This window comes from Falco peregrinus, chromosome 5 (genome assembly GCF_023634155.1).
Source record: "Falco peregrinus isolate bFalPer1 chromosome 5, bFalPer1.pri, whole genome shotgun sequence".
NCBI lineage: Eukaryota > Metazoa > Chordata > Aves > Falconiformes > Falconidae > Falco > Falco peregrinus.
Window position 1 is genome coordinate 25695751 of NC_073725.1, and position 27403 is coordinate 25723153.

The window sequence follows — 27403 nt, forward strand, 5'->3', positions numbered from 1 at the left end:
CACTGTCAACTATAATTTCACATGCAACCTACTGTGGGACTGCATTAATTCTTGTGGCACTGTCATTTTTGATACCAAAGTCGTAGTTTTAAGTTAGTATCAAAATCACCAAATTGTCTCAACACGTTTCCAAATTTTACCTGTTGATCTGATGTCGTTTTCCACAAAACCTTCTGAAATATTTATTTTTCATCTCCAGTTTTTTAGGTCTAGTTTAGTTCTATACCTTTAGTTTTGGAATTTTAGGCATGCCTTACTAAAATTAATAGTTTTCCTTGCAATTCTGTAGGCATGCAGTAGCACAGGCATTATTTACGGGACATTTGCTATTTGAACATGTTATGAAGAGGAGAAAACATATATATTGCACCTAGCACAAATTAGTAATTATCAGTTACCGAATTCTGTTTGGTTCCTACTTTAAGTAGAACAAACTTACATCAGACAGCCCTTTATCTGTTTTTGTATTGCTGATCAGAATTCGTTGGACTTCTAACAGTCAAAAATAGAGTAAGAATAAATTGACATACTGGAAACAACAGTATCAAAACATTAAAAATCACCAAACTAGGATGCATTTTAGGCCAAATACATTCCTCCACAACCTCCCCAAACAGTTCAAATACATTTAATCTTAAGAGAAACTAGTACTTACCAATAAAATTTCAATGGTACCAAGAATGTACATTGCTCCTGCAAAGGTTGTACCCAAGTAGAAACAAAGTCCCACTGCTCCACCAAATTCTGGCCCTAAAGATCTTGAAATCATGTAGTAAGAGCCTCCAGCTGTGAATTTAACAACAAAAAAAAAAAGACTCCAGCCCTTCAGATTAAGGACAGCAGTACACAACAAAAGTCTGAATAATTCAATCAACCTAATCAAGATAACTATTGCATGCATCTCCATTGAAAAGTTCATAGCAAAACTATTCAATCTCTGTACCAACTAGGCAGTTAGGGAGATTCACTTTGAAACATACATTTTATGTGCATTTTCTGGGGAAATGAAAGTAAGCACCAAGGGAAAAAAAAAAAAAAAAAGAAAGAAGAACAAATCCACAAGTAAAACAATCAAAAAGTAAATTAACAACAGGATATACGGGTATAAATAGATGCCAATCAATCTTTAGTTGTTAACCTCAAGCTGTTCACAAACAAACAATAAACTTCCAGAATAATTTCTTTACAAGATAAGGACAAATCAGAATTTGTCTTATTACCATACGTTATTTTTCTTTTCTGTATGTGAAACCATTAGCACATTTAATACAGGCATTAATTTCACTACCATTTCAAAGTGCTAGGTAGGGATTACTTTTTCTTGTCTACTCATATACTATTCATTTTGTCCCTGATTTTTTCAATTATTCTCACTCATATTTCCCATATACGCGCATCATCTTTCTTTTAAGTCACAAACTACAAGTCTTATTTCCATTGTACCATTGCACTTTCAATAAGGCTCTAGGTTTCAAGCTCTTTATCTTGACTTCCCTCCAACCCCCTCAAGGCACGCTCTCCTCTATCTCCTCTTGAATTCATGATGTTTGTACAACTCGGGACAATTGAGGATGAAAGAGGAGACAAAAGAAGTGATGGACCTTGACAGGCTTGAAGCAGGCCTGTGGCGAGCCTCACTTAGCTCAACAAGGCCCAGTGCAAGGTCCTGCACATGGCTCAGGGCAACCCCCAGCATCAACACAAGCTGGGCAAAGAATGGACTGAGAGCAGTCCCGAGGAGCGGGACTTGGGGGTGCTGGTGGACAGAAAGCTCAACATGGCCCAGCAACATATGCTTGCAGCCCAGAAAGCCAACCAAATCCTGAGCTGCATCAAGAGAAGTATGGCCAGCAGGTCAAGGGAGGCAATTCTCCCCCCACTATTCTGCTCTTGTGAGACCCCAGTCGGAGTGCTGTTTTGAGCTCTGGAGTCCCCAACACGAGAAGGATGTGGACCTGTTGGAATGAGTCCAGAGAAGGCTACAAGGATGCTCAGAGGGCTGTAGCACCTCTCCTATGGAGACAGGCTGAGAGAGCTGGGGTTGTTCAGCCTGGAGAAGAAAAGGCTCCAGGAAGACATCAGAGCACCTTCCAGTACCTAAAGGGGCCAACGAGAAAGCTGGAGAGGGACTTTTTAGTAGGTCCTGTAGCAACAGGACAAGGGGGAATGGTTTTAAACTGAAAGAGGGCAGATGTAAATTAAATATTGAGAAGAAATTCTTCACACTGAGGGCGGCGAGGCGCTGGCACAGGCTGCCCAGAGCAGCTGTGGATGCCCCATCCCTGGCAGCGCCCAAGGCCAGGCTGGACGGGGCTGGGAGCAGCCTGGGCTGGTGGGAGGTGTCCCTGCCCGGGGGCAGGAACTAGGCTATCTTTAAGGACCCTTCCACACAAACTATTCTATGATTTTAAACAAATATACACCAGCCTTGTATAAAATTAGTCCGCAAATAAGATATACACTTCTAATCAAAGGGCAGAGTCTGAAACTGCTTTTCAAGATGGCTGGACAGCTGAGCCTAAAGAGTGCTGGTGAACAGAGTTACATCAGTTGGCAGCCAGTCACAAGCAGTGTCCCCAGGGCTCCATGCTGGGCCCCGTCCTGGTTAGTATCTTTACTGACAATCTGGACAAGGGGATTGAACGATGATGGCGAGCTGGGGGGGAGTGTGGATGTGCTGGGGGGCAGAGGGCCCTGCAGGGGCGTCTGGGCACGCCGGGCGCATGGGCCAAGGCCAAGTGATCGAGGTGCAACACAGCTCTGTGCCAGGCCCTGTCTGGGGGGCACCGCAGTCCCCGGCAGCTGTGGGCTGGGGCAGGGGGCTGGGGAGCTGCCCAGCAGGGAAGGCCTGGGGCGGGGGTGGCTGACAGGTGGATGGGCATGGGCCAGCCGTGTGCCCGGGTGACCAACAGCATCACAGCTCGTATCAGAAACCGTGTGGCCAGCAGGGCCATGGCAGTGATTGGCCCCCTGCACTGGGCGCTGGTGAGGCTGCACCTCAAATACTGTGTGCAGCTTTGTGACACTCACTTCAACAGTGACACAGAGATGCTGGCACCTGTCCAGAGACTGGGGCACCAGTCTGATGGGGCATGGCTGAGGGAACTAGGGCTGTTTAGCCTCGAGAGGAGGACACTTAGGGGGAGCCTTAGTGCTCCCTACAGCTGCCTGACAGGAGGCTGTAGACAGGGGGAGTCAGTCTATTCTCTCAGGTAACAATCGACAGCACAAGAGGGAACGGCCTCAACCTGTACCAGAGATTGGATAGAGGAAAAAAAAAAAATCTTCACTGACAGGGTGGTCAGGCATTGGGACAGGTTGCCCAGGGAAGCAGCAGAGTCACCATCCCTAGGGGTGTTTAAAAAAACCCACATAGACTTGGCACTTAGGGCCGTGGTTTAGTTGTGGATTTAGTAGTGTTAGGTTAATGGTTGGACTCTGATCTTAAGAATCTTTTCCAAACTAAATGATTCCATGCTTCAATATGAACAAACGAGACAAAAAAAAGTTTATGATCCATCACCAATCCTTTTGCTAAATATAATGCTGTCATATGAACAGTAAGAGACAAGATCCTGCTGCTCAGAAGGTCTCTTTCAATCCTAGGTTCCTGTCTGTGCTCTCTGCCTCCTCTATATATTCCAGCAGAAGCAGCATTTCTCTGAAACTGGCACCAACAACAACAAAAAAAAAAAAGTGAAAATTAAGACCCGTCTAGTTTAAGACCTGCAAACTTCAAAGAGTCCTGTGACACTCAGATATTAAGCAAAGCTTTTACTATGAACTTTAAAAATATGAGAGGGGGAGAAAAGAGCAGTACATTTTCATTATCTGGATACTGATTAGAATAACTACACTTCATTATTAGTTTTAAGTATTTGAAACATTTTTATTGTATTTATATTTCCTATATGACATTGTATCCATGAAATACACTTATTCTACACCCTGCACAAGTTATAGCATTTGCTTTTGCTCAACAACTTACAAATCTGTTCTGGAACCCCTTACTGAGCTGTACAGAGTTCATAACAATGCCCGAACACCAGTATTATCAATAAACATATTGAGAAACTGAAAAGGGCAAGAGTTTCAAAGGCTAACTGATTTTACATCTAAAAAAACTTATCAGCTTCATAACTGAAGAGAAACACGTTTATGTATTTATCCTGAAAATTTAAGGAGATAAGCGTAACCTAGAGTGCTTATATAGACAAAGATTTCTGCTGTTAAGACTGGCTGCTATTCTTGCAGGAAACAACATAAGTAGCTCCAGTGTTTAGAAATGGAGTCCAGGCAAATTTGGGGGCAGGGGAAGAAACAACAGCAGCCTTACTTGTAAGTGTGAAGAAATCTGCTTTGCATGAAGACAAGTCTCCGTGAGTTCAAGTTATAACATCTTATCTTTCATTCAAACAGAATTAAGTGATTGATGACAAATGTGTGCTACAGCTCATAATTCCCAGAAAGTCCAGTTAAAAGATTGCATCTCACCTTAAAAAGTAATTTCTAAATCAGTTAAAAGAAAATATGCACTTGACACAAAGGCATTACTCTTGATATCTCAGACTACAGTAATTTTTTATCCCAGCTTTAAACTTCCATCATTTGATCATTCACTATTTCAGATAAAATTCTTCATTACCTGGAACTACACCATTTGTTGCTATTGCGCTCATTGAAATTGCAGTTAGCATAGTCTGTGGAAAGATGAAATAGAGGAAATTTAAAATACTGGAAGTTTTTTGAAAGATGGGGCAAGAGAAAGTGATCAAATGAAAAAAGGTGTTTTTTTTTTTTTTTTTTTTTTTTTACATAAGATGTCACAGCAACTAAAAATAATCATAACTTTGGTTAGGGATATCCAGGTAAATTAAATACTAAATTTTTCAGTAGAAGATTCAGTTAGTTTAGATGTTTGAGACAGTCTTTTGCAAGAACTTGAAGAATACAGGTCACAGAATGTACTTAAAATAAGATGTTCATTATTCCGATTAAATAGTAGTGAAAACCTGACCAAGCGTCACTGTTATGACAATATCATCTACTAGGTCTCACATTTCAAAATATTAATTTATAGATGTAAAGCTGTGGATTGATTTCTAGTTTATATTCCAGTTTGTTCTGTGAAAAGCAGAACAGTTCAAATCTCAATATAAATCATGAAATACTTGCTAAAATCAAGTTTAATAAAATCCATATAATACTTCAGGAAAAAGCTTACTCCAACTCAGAAGATGTAGGCTTCACACAGGCTAGAATGACATGACACTCAGTGCAGATACAGATAGATACACACTCACCAACACCCCCCCCCATGTGACTCAATTGCATGATATTTAACAGATATGGAGAAACCTTTCTCTGCTGTTCATACATTAGAGGACAACAGTACTCTTGTAACAGAGAATTTGGCCCATATTTTTTAAAAAAAGTTAACTTACACAAGCACAACACATGAACACGATGATGAAAGACTCTAGAACTCCAGCTGTTCCCACAATCCATGTTAAACGTAAGAAAAGGATGACTCCCAAGATGTTTTGCAAGCAGGGCAGGTACACACCAATAAAAGTGCCCATACGTGGAACCTGGAAATGAAATCAGAACGTTTAATTCCTTTGCACTGAACACTTTAAACCCATAAGTACTTTATTCCACAAGCACTTATCACAAATGCTCCATGAACAAATGCCAAGTGAAATTGGTAGCTTCAGAGCGTCCAGCTTTGCAAGTATTCTAAGGCTACTTATGCAGAAAGATCCCTGAAAAAACAGAAGACTACTTGTGATAGCAAACTCTCTTGTTCCACAGGAATTAGGATGAAACCCTGATAAGGATAGGATGCCCCTTTATCTGTTGATTACAAAGCTTTACAAACCGTTTTCTAAAATACCAGTTACCGACTACCACTGAAGAGAAGTTACTGCCACAATCAAAGTATCAAGTATGTTCTGCAAAAACGTGACCATCCATTGCCCTGTAGCTGGCCCACAAAATGATAATTCCAAGATACATGTTCTCGATTTTAAAAAAAATTACAAACAAAGTATTATGACAAGGCCAGGAGAAATGCAGAGCTGACTACAATTTGTTTCCTCAAAAGCTGTAAAACCTGCCAGAACATAGTATATTTGTTTGCAGTTTTTATCTGCTGGTGATTATCATGGGTCAAGACACACACAAAAATATTCATGCCTCATTAAAATTCCAGTCTTCTACACTTAAGAAGAAATCAGGCCCGAAATATTCAGCTTAAAAACAACAGTTATACACAGTAGGTTTCCAGATAAAGAAGTTCTTCTTAGACCACAACTCAGGCTGTGAAAAAAGGCGTTCAATTTAAATAAATAAGTATTGGTGCTCTGTAAGTGTCCTGGTTTAACACCAGCCAGCAACTAAGTATCACACAGCCACTCGCTCCCTCCCTCCCCCTGCCCACGGCAGTGGGATGGGGGGGGAGAATCAGAGATAGGTAAAACTTGTGGGTTGAGATAAGAACAACTCAATAATTGAAATAAAGTAACATATGCTTAAAATAAGAACAACAACTGTAATGAAAAGGAGCGAGAAAGGGACAAAAGAATTAAAACTCATGGCAGGGGGGGAACAGACCACAAAAAAAACCACCCCAAAACCACCCAGAAGTGATGCACAATACAATTGCCCACCACCTGCTGACTGATGCTCAGCCAGTCCCCTAGCAGTGATAGGCCCCTCCTGGCCAGCTCACCCCAGTTTATATACTCAGCATCACATTCTATGGTATGGAGTATCCCTTTGGCTTCTTTTCCCATGCTCTGCAACTGAGCAGGTGCACACATTAGAAGTCCTTGATTTAGAGTAAGCACTACTTGGCAACAACTGAAACATCAGCGTGTTATCAACATTATTCTCACGCTAAATCCAAAACACAGCACTACACCAGTTACTAGGAAGAAAATTAACTCTATCCCAGCCAAAACCAGGACAGTAGCTTTCCCTTACTTCATACTATTTATGTATGTCATGCCACACTTTCCTGTCTTTTGATATAAACCCAGAGATATCGGTCCCTTAGTCTGTGGACCACCCCTCTATAAATTCATTAACTTCATTTGTCCACAAGGTGAGCTCCATCTGTTGTAACAGTCTTTCAAGGCAAGAAAGATGGTATGAGGTGTTGGATTGCTGCATGTTGAAGCCAGTTCTGATTCCAACGCCACTGCGCTGGTCCTGTCTCATCAAGGTTCATTCTTCATTAATGTGGCAACTGGGAGGGAGTCAGGTTCAGCTCTCCAAACCCAGAGCAGCAGAGATGGCCACCATGACATACCCTGCACACCGATGGGCATATAGAAATGATAACATATATATACAGCAACATATAGCAATTAACATCACACGACTTACTTTATTGGGTATTTCCACCCAAAATCAAGTCCTCAAGGCATGTATCTGAATTCCCTGTCCTCCCACATTATCCACCAAGTGCACCTAGGTCCTCAAGTAAAAGTAACCTCACAAATGGGTTTGCCTTTGGCCGAGGCAGGGATGACCCAGTGTATTTTTAAAGGTGCACTACAGGGATTTTAGCTCCTCCTACAGTACGTAAAAGCTTTGATTAGGCAGGGTAGCTCAATTAGCAGATCCCCTAATGTTGACTAACCAGGTGGCTTTTGCTAAATGCGTACCCTAATGTTTGAAGGTCCCATCACCCACTGCTCTCAGCATAGTCTTTAACAGACCATTGTATCATTCCATTTTTTCAGAGACTGGTGCGTGATAAGGGATGTGATATACCCATTCAATGCCATGCTCTTTGGCCAGTGTCTATGACATTGTTTTGGAAATGAGTCCCATTGTCCGACTCTATTCTTTTTGGGATGCCATGTCACCACAAGACCAGTCTTTCAAGGACCAGGACAGTGTTGCAGGTGGTGGCATGGGACACCAGATATGCTTCCAACCATCCAGTGGTCGCTTCCACCACTGTAAGCACATTGGTGCTTGCCTTGGTAGTCTGTGGGAGTGTGATACAGTCAGTCTGCCAAGACTCCCCATATTTATATTTCATCCATTGTCCTCCAACCCAAAGAGGCTTTAATTGCTTGGCTTGCTTAATTGCACCACATTTCACATTCATGGATCACCTCTGCAATAGCGTCCATGGTTAAGTCCACCCCTCGGTCTCAGGCCATGTGTTGCATCTCTTCCTTGATGGCATGAAGTGTCATGAGCCCACCGAGCTATAAATAATCTAACTTCATGTTGCCAATCCAAATCTACCTGAGCCACTTCAATCTTGGCTGACTGATCTACCTGCTGGTTGTTTGGATGATCCTCAGTGGCCCGACATCTACATGACATGCTTTTACAGCCAGGTTCTCCACCCAGGCAGCAGTATCTTGCCGCAACGTGGCAGCCCACATGGAAACTGTTTGCCAGTTGCTCTGTTTCCATTGCTGCAGCCACCCCCACAAAGCATTTGCTACCACCCATGAGTCAGTATAGAGGTAAAGTATTGGCCATTTTCCTCAATCAGCAGCATCTAAGGCCAGCTGGATAGCTTTCACCTCTGCAAACCAACTGGACTCACCTTCTCTTTCAGCAGTTGCTGCTACTTGTTGTAGGGGACTCCATACAGTCACTTTCCATCTCCTATGCTTTTCTACAATATGGCAGGACCCATCAGTAAGCATGGCATATTGCTTGTCATGTTCCAGCAATTTATTGTACAATGGGGCTTCTTCAGCATGTGACACCTACTCCTCTGGTGATATTCTGTTTACCTTCTGGCCAGTCCATAATAATTTCCAAGATTCCTGGATGACTGGGATTTCCTATCTGAGCTTGTTGTGTGATCAGCACAACCCACTTACTGCACATAGCATCAGTTGCATGATGTGTAGAAGAAATCCTCCCTTTAAATGCATAGGCCAGCACTGGCAACCAGGGTACCAGGAGGAGCTGGGCTTCCGTGCCAGTCACTTCTAAAGCAGCGCAAGCCCCTTCATAAGCTGCCAGCATTTCTTTCATTTGGAGTATAGCAGGCCTCTGGTCCTCTGTATCCCTTACTCCAAAAGCCCAAGGGTCAGCCTTGAGTCTCCCCTGGTGCTTTCTGCCAGAGGCTCCAGGTAGGGCCATTCTCCCCAGCTGTGGTGTAGAGCACATTTTTTACATCTTGCCCTGCGTTCAGCCTGGCCCAAGGGCCACTGCTTGAACTATCTCCTGTTTCATCAAAGGCTTGTCATTGTTCAGGGCCCCATTTGACATAGTTCTTCTTCTGGGTCACTTGAAAAAGAGGGCTTACAATCAGACTGTAGTTTGGAATGTGCATTCACAAAAACCCCAAAATGCCTAAGAAAGCTTCTGTTTCTTTCTTACTAGTTGGTGGAGACATAACAGTTATTTTGTTGATCACATCCACTGGGATCTCACTATGTACATCTTGCCATTTTATTCCCTAAAACTGAATCTGCTGTGCAGGTTCCTTGATCTTACTTTGCTTTATGGCAAAACCTGCTTTCAGGAGGATTTGTACTATTTTCTTCCCTTTCTCAAAAACCTCCTTCTGCCATATTGCCCCATATGATGGTTTAATCAATGTATTGCAGGTGTTCTGGACCTTCACTTTGTTCCAGCGCAGTCTGGATCAGTTCACAGCAGATGACAGAGCTGTGTTTCCATCCCTGAGGCAGTTGATTCCAGGTGTGTTGGACACCCCTCCAACTCAAAGCAAATTGTGCCTGCACTCTGCTGCCAAAGGGATTAAGAAAAATGCATTTGTGAAATCAACAATGGCATTCATTTGGCTGCCTTTGACTCCAGTTCACGCTGAAGTTCTAGCATGTTTGGTACAGCAGCATAACTTCATTCAGGCCAAGACAATCTATTGCTAGTCTCTATTCTCCATTAGACTTCTGCACTGGCCATATGAGGCTAGTAAAGGGGGAGCAAGTCCTGCTGATCACTGCTTAGCTCTCCAGTCAACAACTCAGCTTACGGATGGGAATCAGGGAGTCTCAGCTAGTGTGATATTGCCATCAGTGCACCACTGGTGTAGCGATCAGCACCTGCTGTTCTCTGACCTTCAGCAACCCCCACAACACAAGGATTCTCCAAGAGATCAGGCAAGGTAGACAGCTGCCTAATTTTGTCCATTTCCAAGACAGCTGCTATGCAGAAAGCCAAATGGTACCTTTTTGGGTCCTTAAAACACCCTCTCCTAAGATAGTCTATGCCAAGGATACATGGAGCCTCTGGGCCAGTCACAATGGGGCCTTTTGCCACTCGTTCCCAGTCAGGCTTACTTCAGCCTCCAACAGTTAGCTGTTGAACTCCCCTGTCACTCCAGAAATACTAATGTGTTCTGCCCCTTCGTAGCTTGATGGCATTAGGGTATGCGGTGCACCAGTATCTACTAGAACCTTACACTTCTGTCAGTCTGACATACCAGGCCATTGGATCCACACAGTCCAGTAAACCCAGTTGCCCCTGCCCTCTACCCAGCCAGAGGCAGGGCCCCTCTAGTTCTGGTCATAGGATTCTCCACCAGGGCAGCAAGTGGTGCAGAGCAGCTGTAACGTGGAACAGTCTTGCCCACTTAAGTCTTGCAAAAATGGATTAGAATTCCTTTCTACAGGCTCTGGAGTAAGATCAGCCCTTCCACTCTCCCTAGGAAAATGTCCACTAGAGACTGGAGCAGCAACCTTCATGAAAGAACCCCCAGTTGTGACTGTTCTTCCTTGCAATTCATGTACTCATGCCTCCAGGGTCAAGGCAGATTTTCCATCCCACTTCCTCACGTAATCTCTATGGTTCCACAGGTAAAACCCCAGGGTGTCCATCTCCTGTACTCTCCCTCCTGAGCAGAAGGACACTTACTGTTAATAGCCAAAAGACGTGGGTCTGTACAGGTGAGGAGGTAGGAACTATCCTCTTTGAGTTGCTGGACCTCTTTCTCCACAGTCAAGATGAGGGAGGAAGAGATGTTGTCTTCATATTCCCATAGCTGGCGAGCCACTTCATCCACCATTGATGCCACTTTGTCTCTCCAGCTCATTACTGCCAATAAGTTGACATATGATGCTGGTGTGCTCCATACAAATTTCCACCACATGGGTCACGGGCATTTGACTTCATCTGAATCTGTGGGTAACTATGCATTGTTCAGGTCATGATAAATCATCTCTAGTATGAGTAATTCCCTCAGTAACATGATACCTCTCTCTATTTCAGTCCATTTCCCTGGGCCCCATGTAATATCCTCCTTGAAGGGATGGATATCTTTCCGTCATGCTTGACAGGAGTTGTCTCCAGAGACTGAGGATTATATCCCTCTTCCAATTGCCTTGTCAATGCCCCCTTCCCTAGAAAGTGATCCCAGCTGCTTGGGTTCACAGTCTTTTAATTCAAAACTACTAGCCCCATTATCCCAGCATTGGAACAGCCAGGTGATAACATGCTCACCTGCTTGACAGATAAAATCTTTTTGCATATTTTGTGGCTCATTCAGGGATAGTGATCTTTCTCTTCCTCTTGTTCTTGTGGTGGCCCTGCTCTGTCCTTTACTGAATGAGTCTATTTTCATGTCCAGTTCTTCTTGCATGTAGGGGCAAATGACACCAATACAGGTTGGTTCTCTGCATCACTCATCACCAGGGGCCTGACTAGTTGCCATGCCAGTCAGAGACCTAAGCAGCTGCAGCTAGTTGCCTAACTCGAAACAAGATTGGAACCACCGCATTCAGCATTCCTAGCAATAGGATCAGGACCAGAAACAGGGTGTTTTCAACATCCCAAGGGTGTTCCCAAGACTTTCAGATTTCTTAAATGCTTCTGTAATTAGCCTGGAGAAGGGGGAGATGTAGGAAGATGTCTCCCCCATAGGTTGGCTCTCCGAGAAAAATCAGAAGGTGTAATCACTAACTGTTTCCACTAGATGGCTCCCGAAGTACAGAAGTGAGGACAATACCGAGTCCTCACACCAGAATAGTTTCATGATCAAAGATCACAGCAGATCACATGCCAGTATCACAAAGTAAAAAAAGATGAGAACCAGGCCCCAGGGGTGATAAATACCAAATCAACAGCTTAATTGCAGCATATGTTTGCTAACATAATGCAAATACAAGACCAAGCTTAACAACTCGGAGCAAACAAATAAACATTACTACCAGTGACTATTAAACCGATCTGTCATTACCTCAATCCTTCGAGAACCATGTCAGGTGCCAAAAAGCACTGTTGTAGCCAGCAACTAAGTACCATGCTGTTGCTTGCTCACTCCTTTCCCCACCCCAGTGGGAGATGGGAAAGAAAATCAGTGATAGGTGAAACTTGTGGGTTGAGACAAGAACAAGTTAATAACTGAAATAAAGGAAAACATAGTAACAACAACAACTATTGTAATGAAAAGGAGTGAGAAACAAAGAGAGGGGAATTAAACCCAAGGGCGGTGGGAGGGAAACCAAAATGACCAAGTGATACACAATTCAGTTCCTCGCCACCGGCTGATCGATGCCCAGCCAGATCCTGAGCAACAATCAGCTCCCCCAGCTATATACTGAGCACGATGTTCTATAGCATGGAATATCCCTTTGCCTAGTTCGGGTCAGCTGCCCAGGTTCTGCTGCCTCCCAGCTTCTTGTGCACCTGCTCAGTGGTAGAGCATGGGAAATTTGAGAAGTCCTTATCTAGAATAAGCACAACTTAGCAACAACTGAAACATCAGCATGTTATCAATATATTCTCATATTAAATTCAACACACAGGATTGTACCAGCTACTAGGAAGGAAATTAACTCATTGTCCTGGTTTTGGCTGGGATAGAGTTATCAGAATTGCTAAGAAAACACCAAGTTTCAAACTAGTTATAAAGAACCATGGATTGCCATTTAGACTATAATTTTTGTTTTTAACATCTTGGGCAATATCCATAAGGGATATCAATGCTACTGCCTCAATTATGCCATTAAAACGCTACTTTGCCAGGTTACTAAGGTTACTAGTTAACCATCACTTGATTTCAGACATGGAACTAAAAGAGAGACATACATAAGAATCACATTTTCAGTCCACCATACAGTGCTCAAATGAGATCAAGTGCAAGTGAGCACAGGAGCGTTCATTTGGCTAGTCTGTTCTAGGGAGACTAACACTGTGCTGCGCTAGTAAAATGCACTGCACAGCCGCTGAACAGAGGACATGGATTGCACTAAGAAAAGTGCGAGTTCATCAGCGTTTGTCTTCTCATCTCTCAAGCTGTATCTTCAGATAAGAAATACAGAACAAGCACAATGAGACAAACGAAAAGCATCCTGTGTCTATTTGTGTGTGGGGTTAAGCAAAAAGCTAAAACAGCAGGACTTTATTCCTTGCCCTTGCTCACCGTCCTGGTACCAACTTCCTATACTAGATAGGCACTTTCTGTATCCAGTAGACAACCCCTGAAGAATACACTTGCTGTCTTCTAGCAAGTGAATTTAGGTACGTACCAAACACAGCCTTTGCCTGCCACTGCTGCCACACACACCCACAAGTGTCATACTTTTGAAGTATGCAACAAATGTTTTCTTGGAATGTGTCCATTAAGTTTTAAAAATACTTAAGTCTGACACACAGAAACCAGAGAGCTACTCAGAAAAAACTGCTATCGTGTGAACAGGAGCAAATATGCCCACTGATTTAAGAGTGTGATTTGCTTCATCTCAAGTTTTCCTTAAATCCCACCTTTAGGTAAAAATCCAATTCATTAAATAAAAAAAAAAATATTTTTTAAGTAAAAAAAAATATCATACTGTATCCACACTAGAAGTAGACAGAAGGTACTGATGCTCATACAAGGGCAGAAGGAAGAAAAAAAGAAAGGAAGATGAGACTGGTGCACAACATGTTTCAGATCCTAGCTCTGCACACATTTTAGCTAGGGCTTTTGCAGCAAGGTCTTGCTAAAACATGCTAACAAGAACACTGATTTAACACAAGCTTTACTCCAAACACTTCAATTTTAAATACAGTATTACAAACCTTGCTCCTGTTTTAGGCATCCACATATTTTCCTTTTAGGTTGTAAAATGCTCGTCTTTGTGGACACCTTTGTCTCAATAACACATTAGAAGTTTAAATACCTTGACTTCCTTTCGCTTGCTGTCTTCATCTGCTTCATGTTCCACCACACCTTGAGTTAGATTTGTGTAGTTTGCTAGTTTATTAAGAAGAGATGACACCATGGGATTACTATCCATTTCTTCCTGTTGGGATTTTAAGAATACTGCATTTATTAAATAGGTTTTTTAATCATCATAATTTTATGATAATACTTCAAACACATACTTAACAGGTCAACCCTGATTCACCTAAATAAAAAATTAGCATGACAAAATACCATCAGCTTTCAACCCACAAGAGTTCTAAATCTTTCTAGAAGTCTAATGCTACATGGCTATCTTGCAACATTTCTTTCACTTTTTTACACTGTCTTACAATGTGTAGCTTGTACAGCTGGAATATAAGGCAAATCTAGAGAAGAGCCATTGTTAATTGTAAAAATCTATTTCTATCACAATACAGTTTTTAGGGGATTGTACTGGCAGGGTCGAGTCAGAGTGTTTTTCCAGCATCTTGCTTATGTCTAGAGAGTGTCCTCAAATGATTCTCTCTAGCAGCAAGATACTTAAGGATCACTCTCAAACCTGCTGTTGCAGGCTTATATATATTTTACCTTAAACCATGCATACTACTTCCAAAGTATTCACTGTTTGAAAATACTGGTACATATACATATCATATATAATTGCATGTATATAATATTACTTGACACAGAAATCAGCCCATCTTTCTTTAGCCAAGTGTCTGCTACAAAACAAAAACATGCTAAAACAAATAATAAATCCAGAGGAAGCATATACAATAAAACTATTCCAAGAAAAGTGGAACCGAAGAATTCAACCAAGCACACAAGATCAAATGTTGGAAGGAAGGTAAGAGATCAGGGCTGCAAACAGAAAGACAAGAACCAAGGTATCTCTGTCTGAGGTGTTAGGTCATGATAATCATGTTTGTAATAACCAAACTTCTTTGTAACATTCATACAAAAGTTCAAAACATAGGTTAGCTGAAAACATGGGAAGAATAAGAACGCAGGAAAACCACTGTGAAACATATGTACTACCAAAAAATATTTACCACTACTACGGCAATGGTGATGAAGTCACTAGAAGGCTTTGAAGGCAACACTATAACTGCATGGTCTATATAGTCTGAGATATGCAAAAGATAGTCATTGTTATACCATCAGCTGAGGATTTAATACCAGCGGCTATTCAAAATAGCTGATGCAAGCATATATTCAAAGGAGATTAAGGACAAAAAGCAGCTATAACAATTTAATCAACACTGAGGAACACAGCAACTAATTTGAACAACAGGTTTTGGACATTGCTTTACAGAATACAGCTTGAATGAGAGAAATTCAGTGACAAAACTCCACTACCATGGTTTCTGTCAGAAATAGTAAGAAATTGCATACGTGACAAAGAAAATTAATGACCAACACGACTTTGACCCTTAGCACAATCTTCTCTAAGACTTGGTGAGAAATGGTGAGAATACTTTATTTGGGTCACGCAGAAAGAAGGAACTGAAAGATCACGTCTTCTGTGCAAAGATACGTAAAAAGAAGAAGAAAACAGCATAAAGGGTCACAGTGCCATGATCTCACTGCTATTACAGAGACACGGTAGGATAGCTCATGACCAGATTGCTACATACTTTTTAGGACACAGGCCAGCAAGAAGAGGGGGTGGAGTTGCTCTTTATGTGAAGAAGCAACTGGACTGTATCGAGCTTTCCTTGGGGGTGGATTCACAATGAGTCAAGACCTTATGGCTAAAGATTAAGGGGCTGGCAGACATGGGGGACACTGTTGTGGGCGTTTGCTGCAGGCCACCTGATCAGGAAAAGCAAGTTGATGAGACCTTCTACAAACAACTGGAGGTAGCCCCTCATTCTCATGGGGGACCTCAACCTCCCTGATACCTTCTCAGAAAGACAACACTGCTAGGTTCATGCAGTCCAGGAGGTTTCTGCAGAGCGCTGCTGGTAATGTTTTGACACAGGTGGTGAGGGAACCAAAGAGGTGAGGTGTGCTCTTAGACCTCATGTTCACAAACAAAGAGGGACTGCTTGGGGATGCGAAGGTCAGGGGCAGACTTGGCTGCAGTGACCACAAGACAGTGGAGTTTGGAATCCTGCATGGAGGAAGTAGGGCAATAAATAGGACTGCAACCCTGGACTTCAGAAGAGCTAACTTTGGCCTCTTCAAGGACCTGCTTGGAGGAAGCCCATGCATTAGGGTTCTACAAGGTAGCAGGGTCCAAGAGAGCTACCTAATATTCAAGCACCACTTCCCCCAAGTTCAATATAGCTGCAACCCCATGAGCAGGAAATGGAGCAAAGGTGGCAGGAGGCCTGCATGAAGAGGAAGGAGCTAGTGGCAAAGCACAAAGAGAAAAAGGAAGTTTACGGGATGTGGAAAAAGGGACAGGCCACTTGGGAGGAATATAGGGATGCTGTCAGCACATGCAGGGAAGCAACAAGGAAGGCTAAGGTCTGTTTGGAATTAAATCTGTAGAGGGATCTCAAGGACCGCAAGAAGGGCTTCTGCAAGAACATCAGCAGTGCAAGGGTGATTGGAGAAACGCGAGCTTGCTGCTCAGTGAGGTGGGTGCCCTGGTGACAAAGGACACAAAGAAGCCAGAGCTACTGAATGTCGTCTTTGCTTCAGTCTTCACTATCCAGTTTGGTGCTCTGCTTTCCCAGAGCCTGGAGGCAAGAGAGGAAGTCTGGAGAAAGGAAGACTTTCCCTTGATTGAGGAGAATGACATTAGAGATCACTTAAGCAAACCTGACACCCACAAATCCATGGCTCCCAATAGGATGCACCCCCAAGTGCTGCGGGAGCTGGCAGATGTTACTGCCAAGCCACTCCATCTTTGAAATGTCATGGCAGACAGGAGGGGTGCCTGGGGACTGGAGGAAAGCCAGTGTCACTCATGTCTTCAAAAAGGGCAAGGAGAAGGACCCAGGAAACTACAGACCAATCAACCCCACTTCCATCCCTGGAAAGGTGATGGAACAACTCATCCTGGAGGTCATCTCAAAGCATGTGGCAAAAAGCAGATCACCAGGAGTAGTCAACATGCATTCACCAAGGGGGTATCATGCCTGACCAACCCGATAGCCGCCTATGATGGAATAACTGGCTGAGTAGATGAGAGGAGAGTGGTAGAGGTTGTTCACTTTGGCCTCAGCAAGGCTTCTGACACTATCTCCCGTAACATCCTCGTAGCGTAGAGAAGCTCAGAAAGTGTGGTAGATGAGTGGACAGTGAGGTGGGCTGAGAACTGGCTGAAGGGCAGAGCTCACAGGGTTGTGAGCAGTGGCACAGTCTGTCTGGTGGCCTGTAGCCAGCGGTGTTCCCCAGCAGTCAGTGCTGGGTCCAGTCCTGTTCAACTTACTCATCAGTGACCTGGATGAGGGGCCAGAGCGCACCCTCAGCAAGTCTGCGGATGATACAAAACTGGGAGGAGTGGCTGATGCACCAGGAGGCTTCGCTGCCATTCAGCGAGACCTGGACAGGCTGGAGAGCTGGGCAGAGAGGAACCTAATGGAGTTCAACAAAGGCAAGTGCAAGGTCCTGCCCCTGGGGAGGAACACCCCCTGCACCAGCACAGGCTGGGGCTGACCTGGGCTGGAAGGCAGCTCTGCGGAGAAGGGCCTGGGAGTTCTGGTGGGCAGCAAGTTGCCCACGAGCCAGCAGTGTGCCCTGGTGGCCAAGAAGGCCAATGGCACCCTGGGGCGCATTGGGAGGAGCGTGGCCAGCAGGTCAATGGAGGTTATCCTCCCGCTATACTCTGCTGTGATGAGGCCACATCTGGAGTTCTGTCCCACTTTGGACTCCCCAGTTCCAGAGAGACAGGGATCTACTGGAGAGGGTCCAGTGGATGACTACAAAGGATGAGGGGACTGGAGCATCTCCCTTGTGAGGAAAGGCTGAAAGACCCGAGCGTCTTTAGCCTGGAAAAGAGAAGACAGAGGGATCTTATCAATGCCGACAAATACCCTAAGGGTGGGTGTCAAGAGGATGGGGCCAGGCTGTTTTCAGTGGTGCCCAGCGACAGGACAACGGGCAGTGGGCACAAACTGCAACACAGCAAGTTCCATCTCAATATGAGGAAAATCACTCTGAGGGTGACAGAGCACTGGCACAGGCTGCCCAGAGAAGCTGTGGAGTCTCCTCCTCAGACTGAATGGAGGCATTCAAAGCCCACCTGGTTCCGCTTCCGTGCAACCTGCTCTAGATGAACCTGCTTTAGCAGGGGTTGGACTAGATGGGTCTCCATAGGTCCCTCCCAACCTTGACCATTCTATGAAGAGGTCTACAAGAAAACAGTGGGCAGAATACAACAGCAGGATGGCTAAGCAAACCAGGTTGGAAGGACCTTGTTTACTGTTAATAGCAAGCATCAAAGCAAGACCAGCTGATGTTGCTAGAGCAGATCAACTTGAGTTAAACTTCACTAAAAGTACTATTTCATTGCAAGTGTTGCACTTAAATATACCATATCAGATTTTTTTTTCATGTAAATGATTGCAATCATTCAGTGAATTAAACATGTATTAAGCTTGCATGATAAGGCAGATGTTTCTATTAGAAAGTAGAAATAGCTGTGGTATGCTCTACACTGTAACTGGACAATACAACCAAGTCATGGCCTATCGCAGTTCCAGTTTGGTTTATAGTTTTGCAGCTTTAAGAAAAGTCTTTATTTACCCCTGTTCAATATAATATCAATAAAATAAGCCTTTTAAAACTGGATACTGCTTTGTTAAACGCACTACATTTAAGCTTCAGCAACCTTCTCCAATAACAGTTTCTAGAGCCTACCATAGAAATGCTTATCTTCACTTTAATGCATATCAAAATTATTGTTCTTGCCTATACCGATAAACTAAAACATAGAAGGAAGAAAAAAAAAAATATCTTAGCACATCATTACATCACGCAAATTCACTGAAAAGCAATGTTACCAAACTACTGAAATGTTATTCAAATGATTTTCCCCCCACTAAATTTCAGAAGAGAAAGAAAACAGTGTTGCATTTTTTCATCTTACTAGCAGAACCTCAATCTAAGGTGAAATATGTTTTGGGGATATTTAACTTACCTCAAAGAGAGCCATATTCTTTCCTTCATACATGTTTTCTCTGTCCATCTCTGCATTGTTAATAAACGGACTACTTTCCCTGGCAATCCCATCCCCTGGTGGAAGAGCGCAACAATCAGAAACAAAAGGAAAAGAAAAAAGACGAGGTATACCATAAAAGGAATAGTAAGTACTTATTCTATCTAATACTGGAGGTGGCTGCCAAACACTATGTCTTCAGCCCAGACACATGGGCTCAACGTCCTCATTTAAGGAAAATAAGTTTACCAGTCTGATCACTGTATAGTGTTTTGCCTTTTAAATATTACTTACTACTCCTCAATACATATACTGGTATCTCCCCTCTCCCACCTTTCTAGGTTGCTTAAAATAAAAGCACTTGATAATAGTACTTCACATAATCTTTCTGGGCAGCAAGAACAACCTACCTTTTCATTACTGCTGACTCTCTCAAAACAAGCTCCAGTAGTTGAGCCAGGATTTATTTTAAAAATCATGTAAAAGGAATTCTTTTGTAAAGCTTGTGGGGACTCTCCATGATGTGCTAATATTGTTATGGTTTAACCCCAGCCAGCAATTAAGTACCACGCAGTTGCTCACTCACACACCCTACACTCACACAATCTTCTGGGATGGGGAAGAGAATCAGAAAAAGGTGAAACTCATGGGTTGAGATAAGAACAATTTGATAACTGAAATAAAAAAATAAGGGTGTGTGTGAGAAAAATAAAACCCATGAAAAAACAAGTGATGCACAATTCAGTTGCTCACCACCTGCTGACCGATGCCCAGCCAGACCCTGAGCAGCGATCAGCCCACCCCAGCCAACCCTCCCCCCAGTTACACACTGAGCATGGTTCTACGGTATGGAATATCCCTTTGCCTAGTTGGGTCGGCTGCCCAAGCTCTGCTCCCTCCCAGCTTCTTGTGCACCTGCTCAGTGGCAGAGCATGGGAAACTTGGAAAGTCCTTGATCTAGAATAAGCACAACTTAGCAACAATTGAAGCATCAGTGTGTTATCAACATATTCTCATATTAAATCCAAAACACAGCACTGTACCAGCTACTAGGAAGAAAATTAACTCTATTCCAGATGAAACCAGGACACATTTTTTTCTATTCCTTATTGAAATATCAATCTCATTAAGCTGCAGCAAACCTGACCTGCTTTGGCACACCTCTGGAAAAAAAAAACAAAAAAAACCCCAAAGCCCCCACACACAACACAGCACACTTTCACTGCCTTCCAGCCCATGTAATACAAAAGCTGTTACATGCCAATGCTGTTACAACATTGGCATTTCCAAGTAGCCTCAAGTGCTTGCCTACGCCACTTCACCTGGCTGCTTTTGCCCTTATATTCACAAGTTACATCAATAGCACCTATACAATCTCTTCACTATAGAATTAAGAAACCGCAGGAGGACAAGCTGTACTCTTTTCCCTGTGTCCCCCACTCTGCCCCCTCCAGGACACCTCCCCCCACATGAAGTCCCAGAACAAAGCTCTCGCAAACATGGACACAAGTCTTAGCACAAAGTATTATCTTCTAATAAAGACAGAAATAGATCTCAGTCCCTCAAGCAGATAAGTGACTACATCCCCGACAGATTTCCTACCACTCTCCGTAACTCCCTTGTCCAATAGACTCTCCATAGTATCACTATACTTACCGGTATCATGACAAAGCCGCCGCACACTATCATAAAAGACTCAAGAGACAGCTATTGTCTATTAGGGCTCTAGAATTAATTCCATGATCCAGAGAAGAACTGTTGATGAATTCATTCACAGCTACTGTTCTTATCCAATGTATCTCCTCCCACACATAGCTTTCAGCTTTCATTTTCCTGTTTCTCTACAGTTCATTAATTGGTCTCCCATTGCTTTGAGTCCTACAGCCTGGGTAGGTCCCCCTCCTCCAACAATGCTTAATGCAAGGCCAGAAGAAAGAACACTGTGAACACAGAAGAATCTCCCTCACAGACCAGCACCTTGAGATGTTTCACAGTGCATGAAACATGCTGGTTTGGCACGAGATTACCTGAGAAATTGGTATTTCTCCTTTAATCAGCTCCACTGTACTCAGAAGATTCAGTTAGGTTTTCCATAGACAACAAAAAATAGCTCTGTACCCAAGCAAATACATACAGATTCCTCTCATCATTTTGCTAATGTGTACAAGCACTGAACTTCCTGGTTAAGACACTGTAGTTTCTTCCCAAGATTTTTGGAACAATGTATTTCTTTTAGCTCCATTCCTTGAATCTGCCTTATTTCTGTTGAAGTTTTCAGAAAACGTTCATTAAAAAGCACATTCCAAGTTAAAATAAAAATAAGGTTGCTTGATATTTGTCCTGCTAAGACTACACTTCTATTGACTTTCTCACCTATTGACAGCCAGTAGCTGTACTTATTAAATATTTGTACTCCTTTTGGGGTACTTCCAACCCCTTCAGAAAGGATTACGCTTCAGTAAGTGAGCTGGGGAATTTCAAGTATTGTTTTTCTCTCATACAGAGTGTAATGTCACTAGAGTTACTCCTCCAGCAGGTATCTAAAACATCAGAAGGGTAGGCAAATGAATAATGCGAATGAGTATTCACAATTCTGAGGTTAAAGAATACACTTTCTGGAGGCACAGTACCGAGATGCTGATTTTTAAGCATTTTAAATTGTAGGTAGAATAGTGAAGTCTTATATGCTTGTTTTTTTGAAACAGTTACTTGGCTTTGCTCCAATATGAAAGAGCTCAGAGCACAAGGTCTCTAACAAACAAGTCTTGTCAAATGCACCTAAGACTTCACATGGAAAAGCCACAGAACTCAGGTTTCAAATTCTTCAAATCCTTTTCCAGTGTTTCCCACCAACGTTCTACCTATTTTAAAGCTTTCTAATGCTAGTCTTCAGAATAGCATGTCACCACCAGGCTCTGGAGAAGTCTTCTGATTATTACAGTTGTCTCTTTTTGTATTTTGTGAATGTTTGGCACAGCTATTTGAAAGAGGATCAATACTGGAAAAGCAACCACAAAAATGTACTGACAAGTACTCTCTCATGTGCAGTTGGCTGACTAATCCTACAATTATGAACACCTATGAACAAGCTCCTTTGAGTTTTCAGCATTGTTGTCAACAAAATCATATTTGACTGTAAATTAAAACAAACACTACCTTTGGGAGCACATTTATTTAATATGCTTAGACATACAGTGAGCCTTAAAAACATGTAACTCAAACAGCGATGTATTATACCATCCAGTAAAAAGAACTAGTTTTAGGACCTCAACACAAAGTCAACAATATATTGAAGTTAACAAAATAAGCTATCCCAATCTTCAGGTCATCCCTTCTTCAAAAGAAGGGATTCATTTGAAAACCAGAACTAAAAAAAAAAAAAAAAAAAAAAAAAAAGGCAGGATTTACACTTTCCACAAATGCAGTAAACATCACCTCTGGTGCATCAAGTGGAAATGAGCAAACAGAAAAAACTGTTTTGGTTGCTTCCACAGAGGTAACATGGAATATAGAAATACGTATTTCATTCCACTAGCCAGTCTCAAGCCATTTATAGCTTTATGTTTTAACCCTACTCCCTCAAATTCTGTGTGGAAGCTTAAAGACAATCAAACCATAGAATCATTAAGGTTGGAAAAGACCCTTAAGATCAGAGTCCAACAATTAACCTAACACTACCAAGTCCACCAATAAACCATGCCCCTAAGCACCACACCTATAGATCCTTTAAAATACCTCCAAGGATGGTGACCCAACCACTTTCCTGGGCAGCCGGTTCCAATGCCTGACAAGCAAATCATCTTTCCCACAGGCTTCTTTGAAATTGCGCCAACTTAAACTCTTCTCAGGCATGGAGGCGAGTTAAACATACAAAAAAAATTCTAACTTCCAATGTAGCTTTAGACGTTCCTCTAAGATGCACGCATCTTCTGGAATCCAACTACACCTTCTGCAATTAAAGCACTCCAAAAAATTCTATACTTACTGTTGCTTGATTTCTGAAAGTAATTCATGTTATGAGGGTTTACAGGCAGAAATCTTAAATCTGAATTAGATTACCAGCCCATCTGAGCCACTCATCTGGGACCACCACTGGTATTAAGAGATTCATAAGAAAGGCAAATTAAAACAACAAGTCTTCCATGGTCTTGATTATGGTATGTCTCCTCTGTCTTACAACACACAAAAACCACACCTGTTGATGTGCCACTCCATTCCACCCAACGTAAGGTGACCAAAGCCTAAGCTCCAGAAATAAATCTGTGTCCCGTCCCCCCCGAAATACATACTTAAAAATTATTATTACTATTTTTTAATCTGCTATGGTATGTTCACATACTGTAACACAACCCCTGTGCTTACTGATGGACCAGCAGACAAAGTAAAGTCATAACTAGTGTACTTTTCCTAGAAGCCTGTCTGGCATTTTCTGTATTGATGGGACATGCAAAAACTCCTACTCTTGATTTCTAGAGACACTCAAACACTGCCACCAGTGTAACTATATTTACATGGAAATTAGCTGCAATATTCTATTTTCTACATGAGATACACAGCTGTAAGCAGAGAAGGCAGGAGATATGTCTTGTTTGGGAGGTAATATTCAGAATGTTCATGTAGATGATCACAGCATTCACTCCCACATGCCCTAGCCCCCCAACTGCTGATGAACCGTAACCCACACAAGTTATCACAAACCACCCTAGTCTCACACTAGCTGCAAGTTTAGAACTGCCAATGCCATTAGATGGTTTCTCCTTAACATTTCCACATACCAAACAAAACTTACGTCAGAAATATGTCTGTGTGTCACAGTTCAAAGTGTTGGTCAAACAGGCAGAAGACAGCACTTTGTTCAAATTCCTCAAGAAGTTTCAGAGCAATGATCCTCACAAACACTGACAGGTAGAATACTTGGAGTTATGTTAACAGTTGCTAAGCTGATCCAAACTGATGCATTTTATACAGTGTAGGACAGAACCCAACAATACAGCTGAAACAGGCAGAAGCCACCTTTGCCACCAAAGAGGTGGCCCTCTCACTTCCTACTCACCCGTTTGCATCCCCGTATCACACTTCCTCACACAAACAGAACTATTCATTCTAAGTGCAACAGTGGTGTGTTCTTAATGCTGAGTTGGGAGGGAGTTGCTTTGCTTTTGGTTTTATTCTTGCTGCTACGTCCTTAGCATCGACACCAATATTACTAAATCACAGAACTATAGTGGTTGGGTTTCTCCCTTTCCCACTCATCCCCAGGCCCCTGAATCAAAAGAGGTAGAGTATGAAATAAATAAATAAATAAATAGTTACAAGGTGTCTAAAGAGAAGCGGAGCAGGCCTTGGCGTAAAAGAAGGAAATGTGATCAAGTGATCCTAAATTTGCATTAGGATGCCTGTTCAAGAGATTAAGGACAAAAATGTTAGACCATCTAATCTGATTTCCTGTCTTTCCACTGGTCGCAGAATTTAATTTCTGCATTAGGCTCTATAACTGTGAAAAAAAAACATACTGAAAACTGACCAGTGTATCTCTTGATGCTTCCAGAACTGAAATAAGAAGGAAAAAAATCTATCTATTTATCTTTATAAAGATTAAGGTTTTCTTAATGACTTGAAAAATTTCAAACAAGTTGTTCCTTATTTCTATTTAAATTTTGCTTTTTTCAAACTTGTAACTATAACATCCTAGTACACCTTCCAAATTTAACCACTCACACTTAATATTTTCTATCTGTGAAACTAACAATACTTATCAAATCACTTTGAGGTTCCTTTTGAAAAACTGAAACACTTCTGTGCATAAAACATTTTCCTAACCTTCAATAATTTTTGGCAGCAATCTCTCCAGTTTTTAAGTTAAGCAAAAAAATAAAATAAAATTCAAACTTCAGAAGTCAAAACACAGCCTTCTAACACTAGTCTCAATCATGCTATTTACAGAAGTATAATCATCACCTCTCTACTCCCAAGGATCAGCTAGCCCTCCTTACCACAGTATTAAACCAAGCTCATGCTATTCTATTCCAGTCTGACCCCTAAATCCTTCCCAGATTCACTGCTTCCTCACTGTCCCACACTGTAGCTGTCATTATTGTTCACATTCAATAAGTGCTCCTATTTCCCTTTGCATTCAAACACATTCTGTCCAAAAAAGCAAGCATCTGTCTCTTGTCATGCTGTAAGAATTCAACATCTATCTGAAAAATAAAAGCGGATTTGTTTTACATGACAAAAGATTACAGGTGGTATTCAAAGAAGAAAGAGGGATCTAAAACTTTTGAACCACATGGCCTGAAATAAGATAGCTTGGCTAAGATAAGGTGTAACTGTTTTCTAAACAAGCACACGTGTAAAACTAAAAAGCTTTGCTTTCCACTAGAAATTTCTAGCTTTATATGCTGTTGTCTAAAGCAGAACACAGTTGAAGAATACTACTTCGCAGAAAAGTCATAACCTTTCATAGTTTCTAAAGAGCAACTCAATTACACTCAATGTACCTTGAAGTAGTTTCTGGTTTCTGATTAGCCAGATACAGATGAAAAATAACAGTTAATAAAAAATATGGTAGCATTTTCATTAAGTTAGTATTTGGCCACATTAGAATACACTACAGACCAAGAATATGAACATGAGATCCGGTCCGTGCAAGAGTAAACAAGCATTTACCATTCATGTAAATAAACTTCATAAAGTAAAAAGCACCTAACTTACAAGTCACTAAAACTGACATATAGAAGCGTCACGTCCAAGAAAGCTGCCTGTGGCAAAAACTGTAATTCCATGCTCTCTATCATGCATATTTCCTATATGCCCAAATTTTCGATTGGCAGGCAACTAAAGAGAACTCACACAATCCTGAAAATGTAACTTTTTACCACTCCTAATCCAAACATATATAGAAGTATTCGTTAGAGCTTTAACATAAACTCAAATTTTCCAACTTGACCTCGCTTTAATTCAAATTATGAAAAGGCAGGAATAACTTTGAACAAATCTTACCTCTGAATTTTTGTATCAGATGAGTTTAAGAATTGAGTGCAATCTACTTCAAAGTTGTAGGTTATTTGGATTTTTTAGTAAAGAAATGTCTAAATATGTTTACTATATCACCAATTTCTTGTATTATTTTTATCAATGACGAGCGCAATTTATGTAAGTTATCCTGAAAAGCAGAACAAGGTGTACTTAAGCTCCTTATAAACCCTTTTACATAATGGAGGATTCTAATATTACATCCATCACCTACCTTATCAACATCACTAAAATTTAGCTTTCCTTTACTTAGACTACTACTATAATCAAGCACAGCCTATTTCTAATGAAAACATACTGAAAAAGCTCTTTATAAATTCTTTCTAATATAGCTGGAAGTACAAACCCTGCTATTTCAGAAGAAGAGTCATTAGAATTGTGGTATTGTCTTTTAAAAAGAGACTCACTTGGATTTGGCCCACTTTCTTCATAGTCTTGTTCACTCATGATTAAGGAAAAAATCAAGTCATTCCCCTCTGCTGATTCTTCACGTATCAAGAATTGAAACAGGGAACTGACAGTTGCTTCCTCTCAGCTTTGTGTAAGACCTTAAATCCTGTTTCTTACTAGTATTGGATTAATCCTGAAACAAGTCATTAAGGCTTTACGCAGCGTGAAGCATGCACATGACACAGAACTACATGACAGTCACAGAACTCTCTAAAGAGAATTAAGCTGGAGGATTTCCGTCAGGAATAAACACTATGCTTAGTGAAACGGGCAGGATCAAGTTACTAAAACATCCCACGTCTTCACCTAATATTAAATACATTTAAAGTTTTCTTTCCATCAAATAAATTCACTTCAAAATGCTTCCACTAAACAGATCAAGACACATTAGCAATAAGTAGTATTAACCTATTTGAAAGATCTATCTACTATTAAAAAAAGCCCATTTTATTCATCAAGTATATACTGCCAAATCTTAACCAAGTTAACTGTAAATATAGCTGCTAAACATTGATTTTATGTAGGAAAGAGCCTGCATTAATTGCAATTAAGATGTAGCATATAAAAAGCACTTTATAATTCTAGCAACTCTGTAAGCATTCTTTTTAAAATCAAGTATTTTGAAATTATAAAGGGGTCCTCTTTAAGACTGGCTGCGTAATATGTTAATTCTCTTTCAAATCAGACAT

General features: G+C 41.7%; 1 protein-coding gene across 7 annotated transcripts in view; it reads right to left on the reverse strand.

Moving 5' to 3' along the window:
• LOC101913733 (solute carrier family 12 member 7-like) overlaps positions 1–27403 on the reverse strand; it is a 77532-nt gene that overhangs the window by 40684 nt on the left and 9445 nt on the right. For 5 of the 7 annotated variants that reach the window (XM_055804047.1, XM_055804045.1, XM_055804043.1 and 2 more), the window contains exons 2-6: positions 19212–19306; positions 14112–14234; positions 5445–5591; positions 4646–4700; positions 656–786 (exon numbers count right to left, since the gene is read on the reverse strand). In XM_055804047.1, coding sequence (XP_055660022.1) covers positions 656–786; positions 4646–4700; positions 5445–5591; positions 14112–14234; positions 19212–19306 — 551 coding nt within the window. Of the gene's footprint in view, positions 1–655; positions 787–4336; positions 4464–4645; positions 4701–5444; positions 5592–14111; positions 14235–19211; positions 19307–26671; positions 26803–27403 lie in introns of those variants that run through there. The other 2 variants (XM_055804044.1, XM_055804049.1) reach the window with 2 other exon arrangements.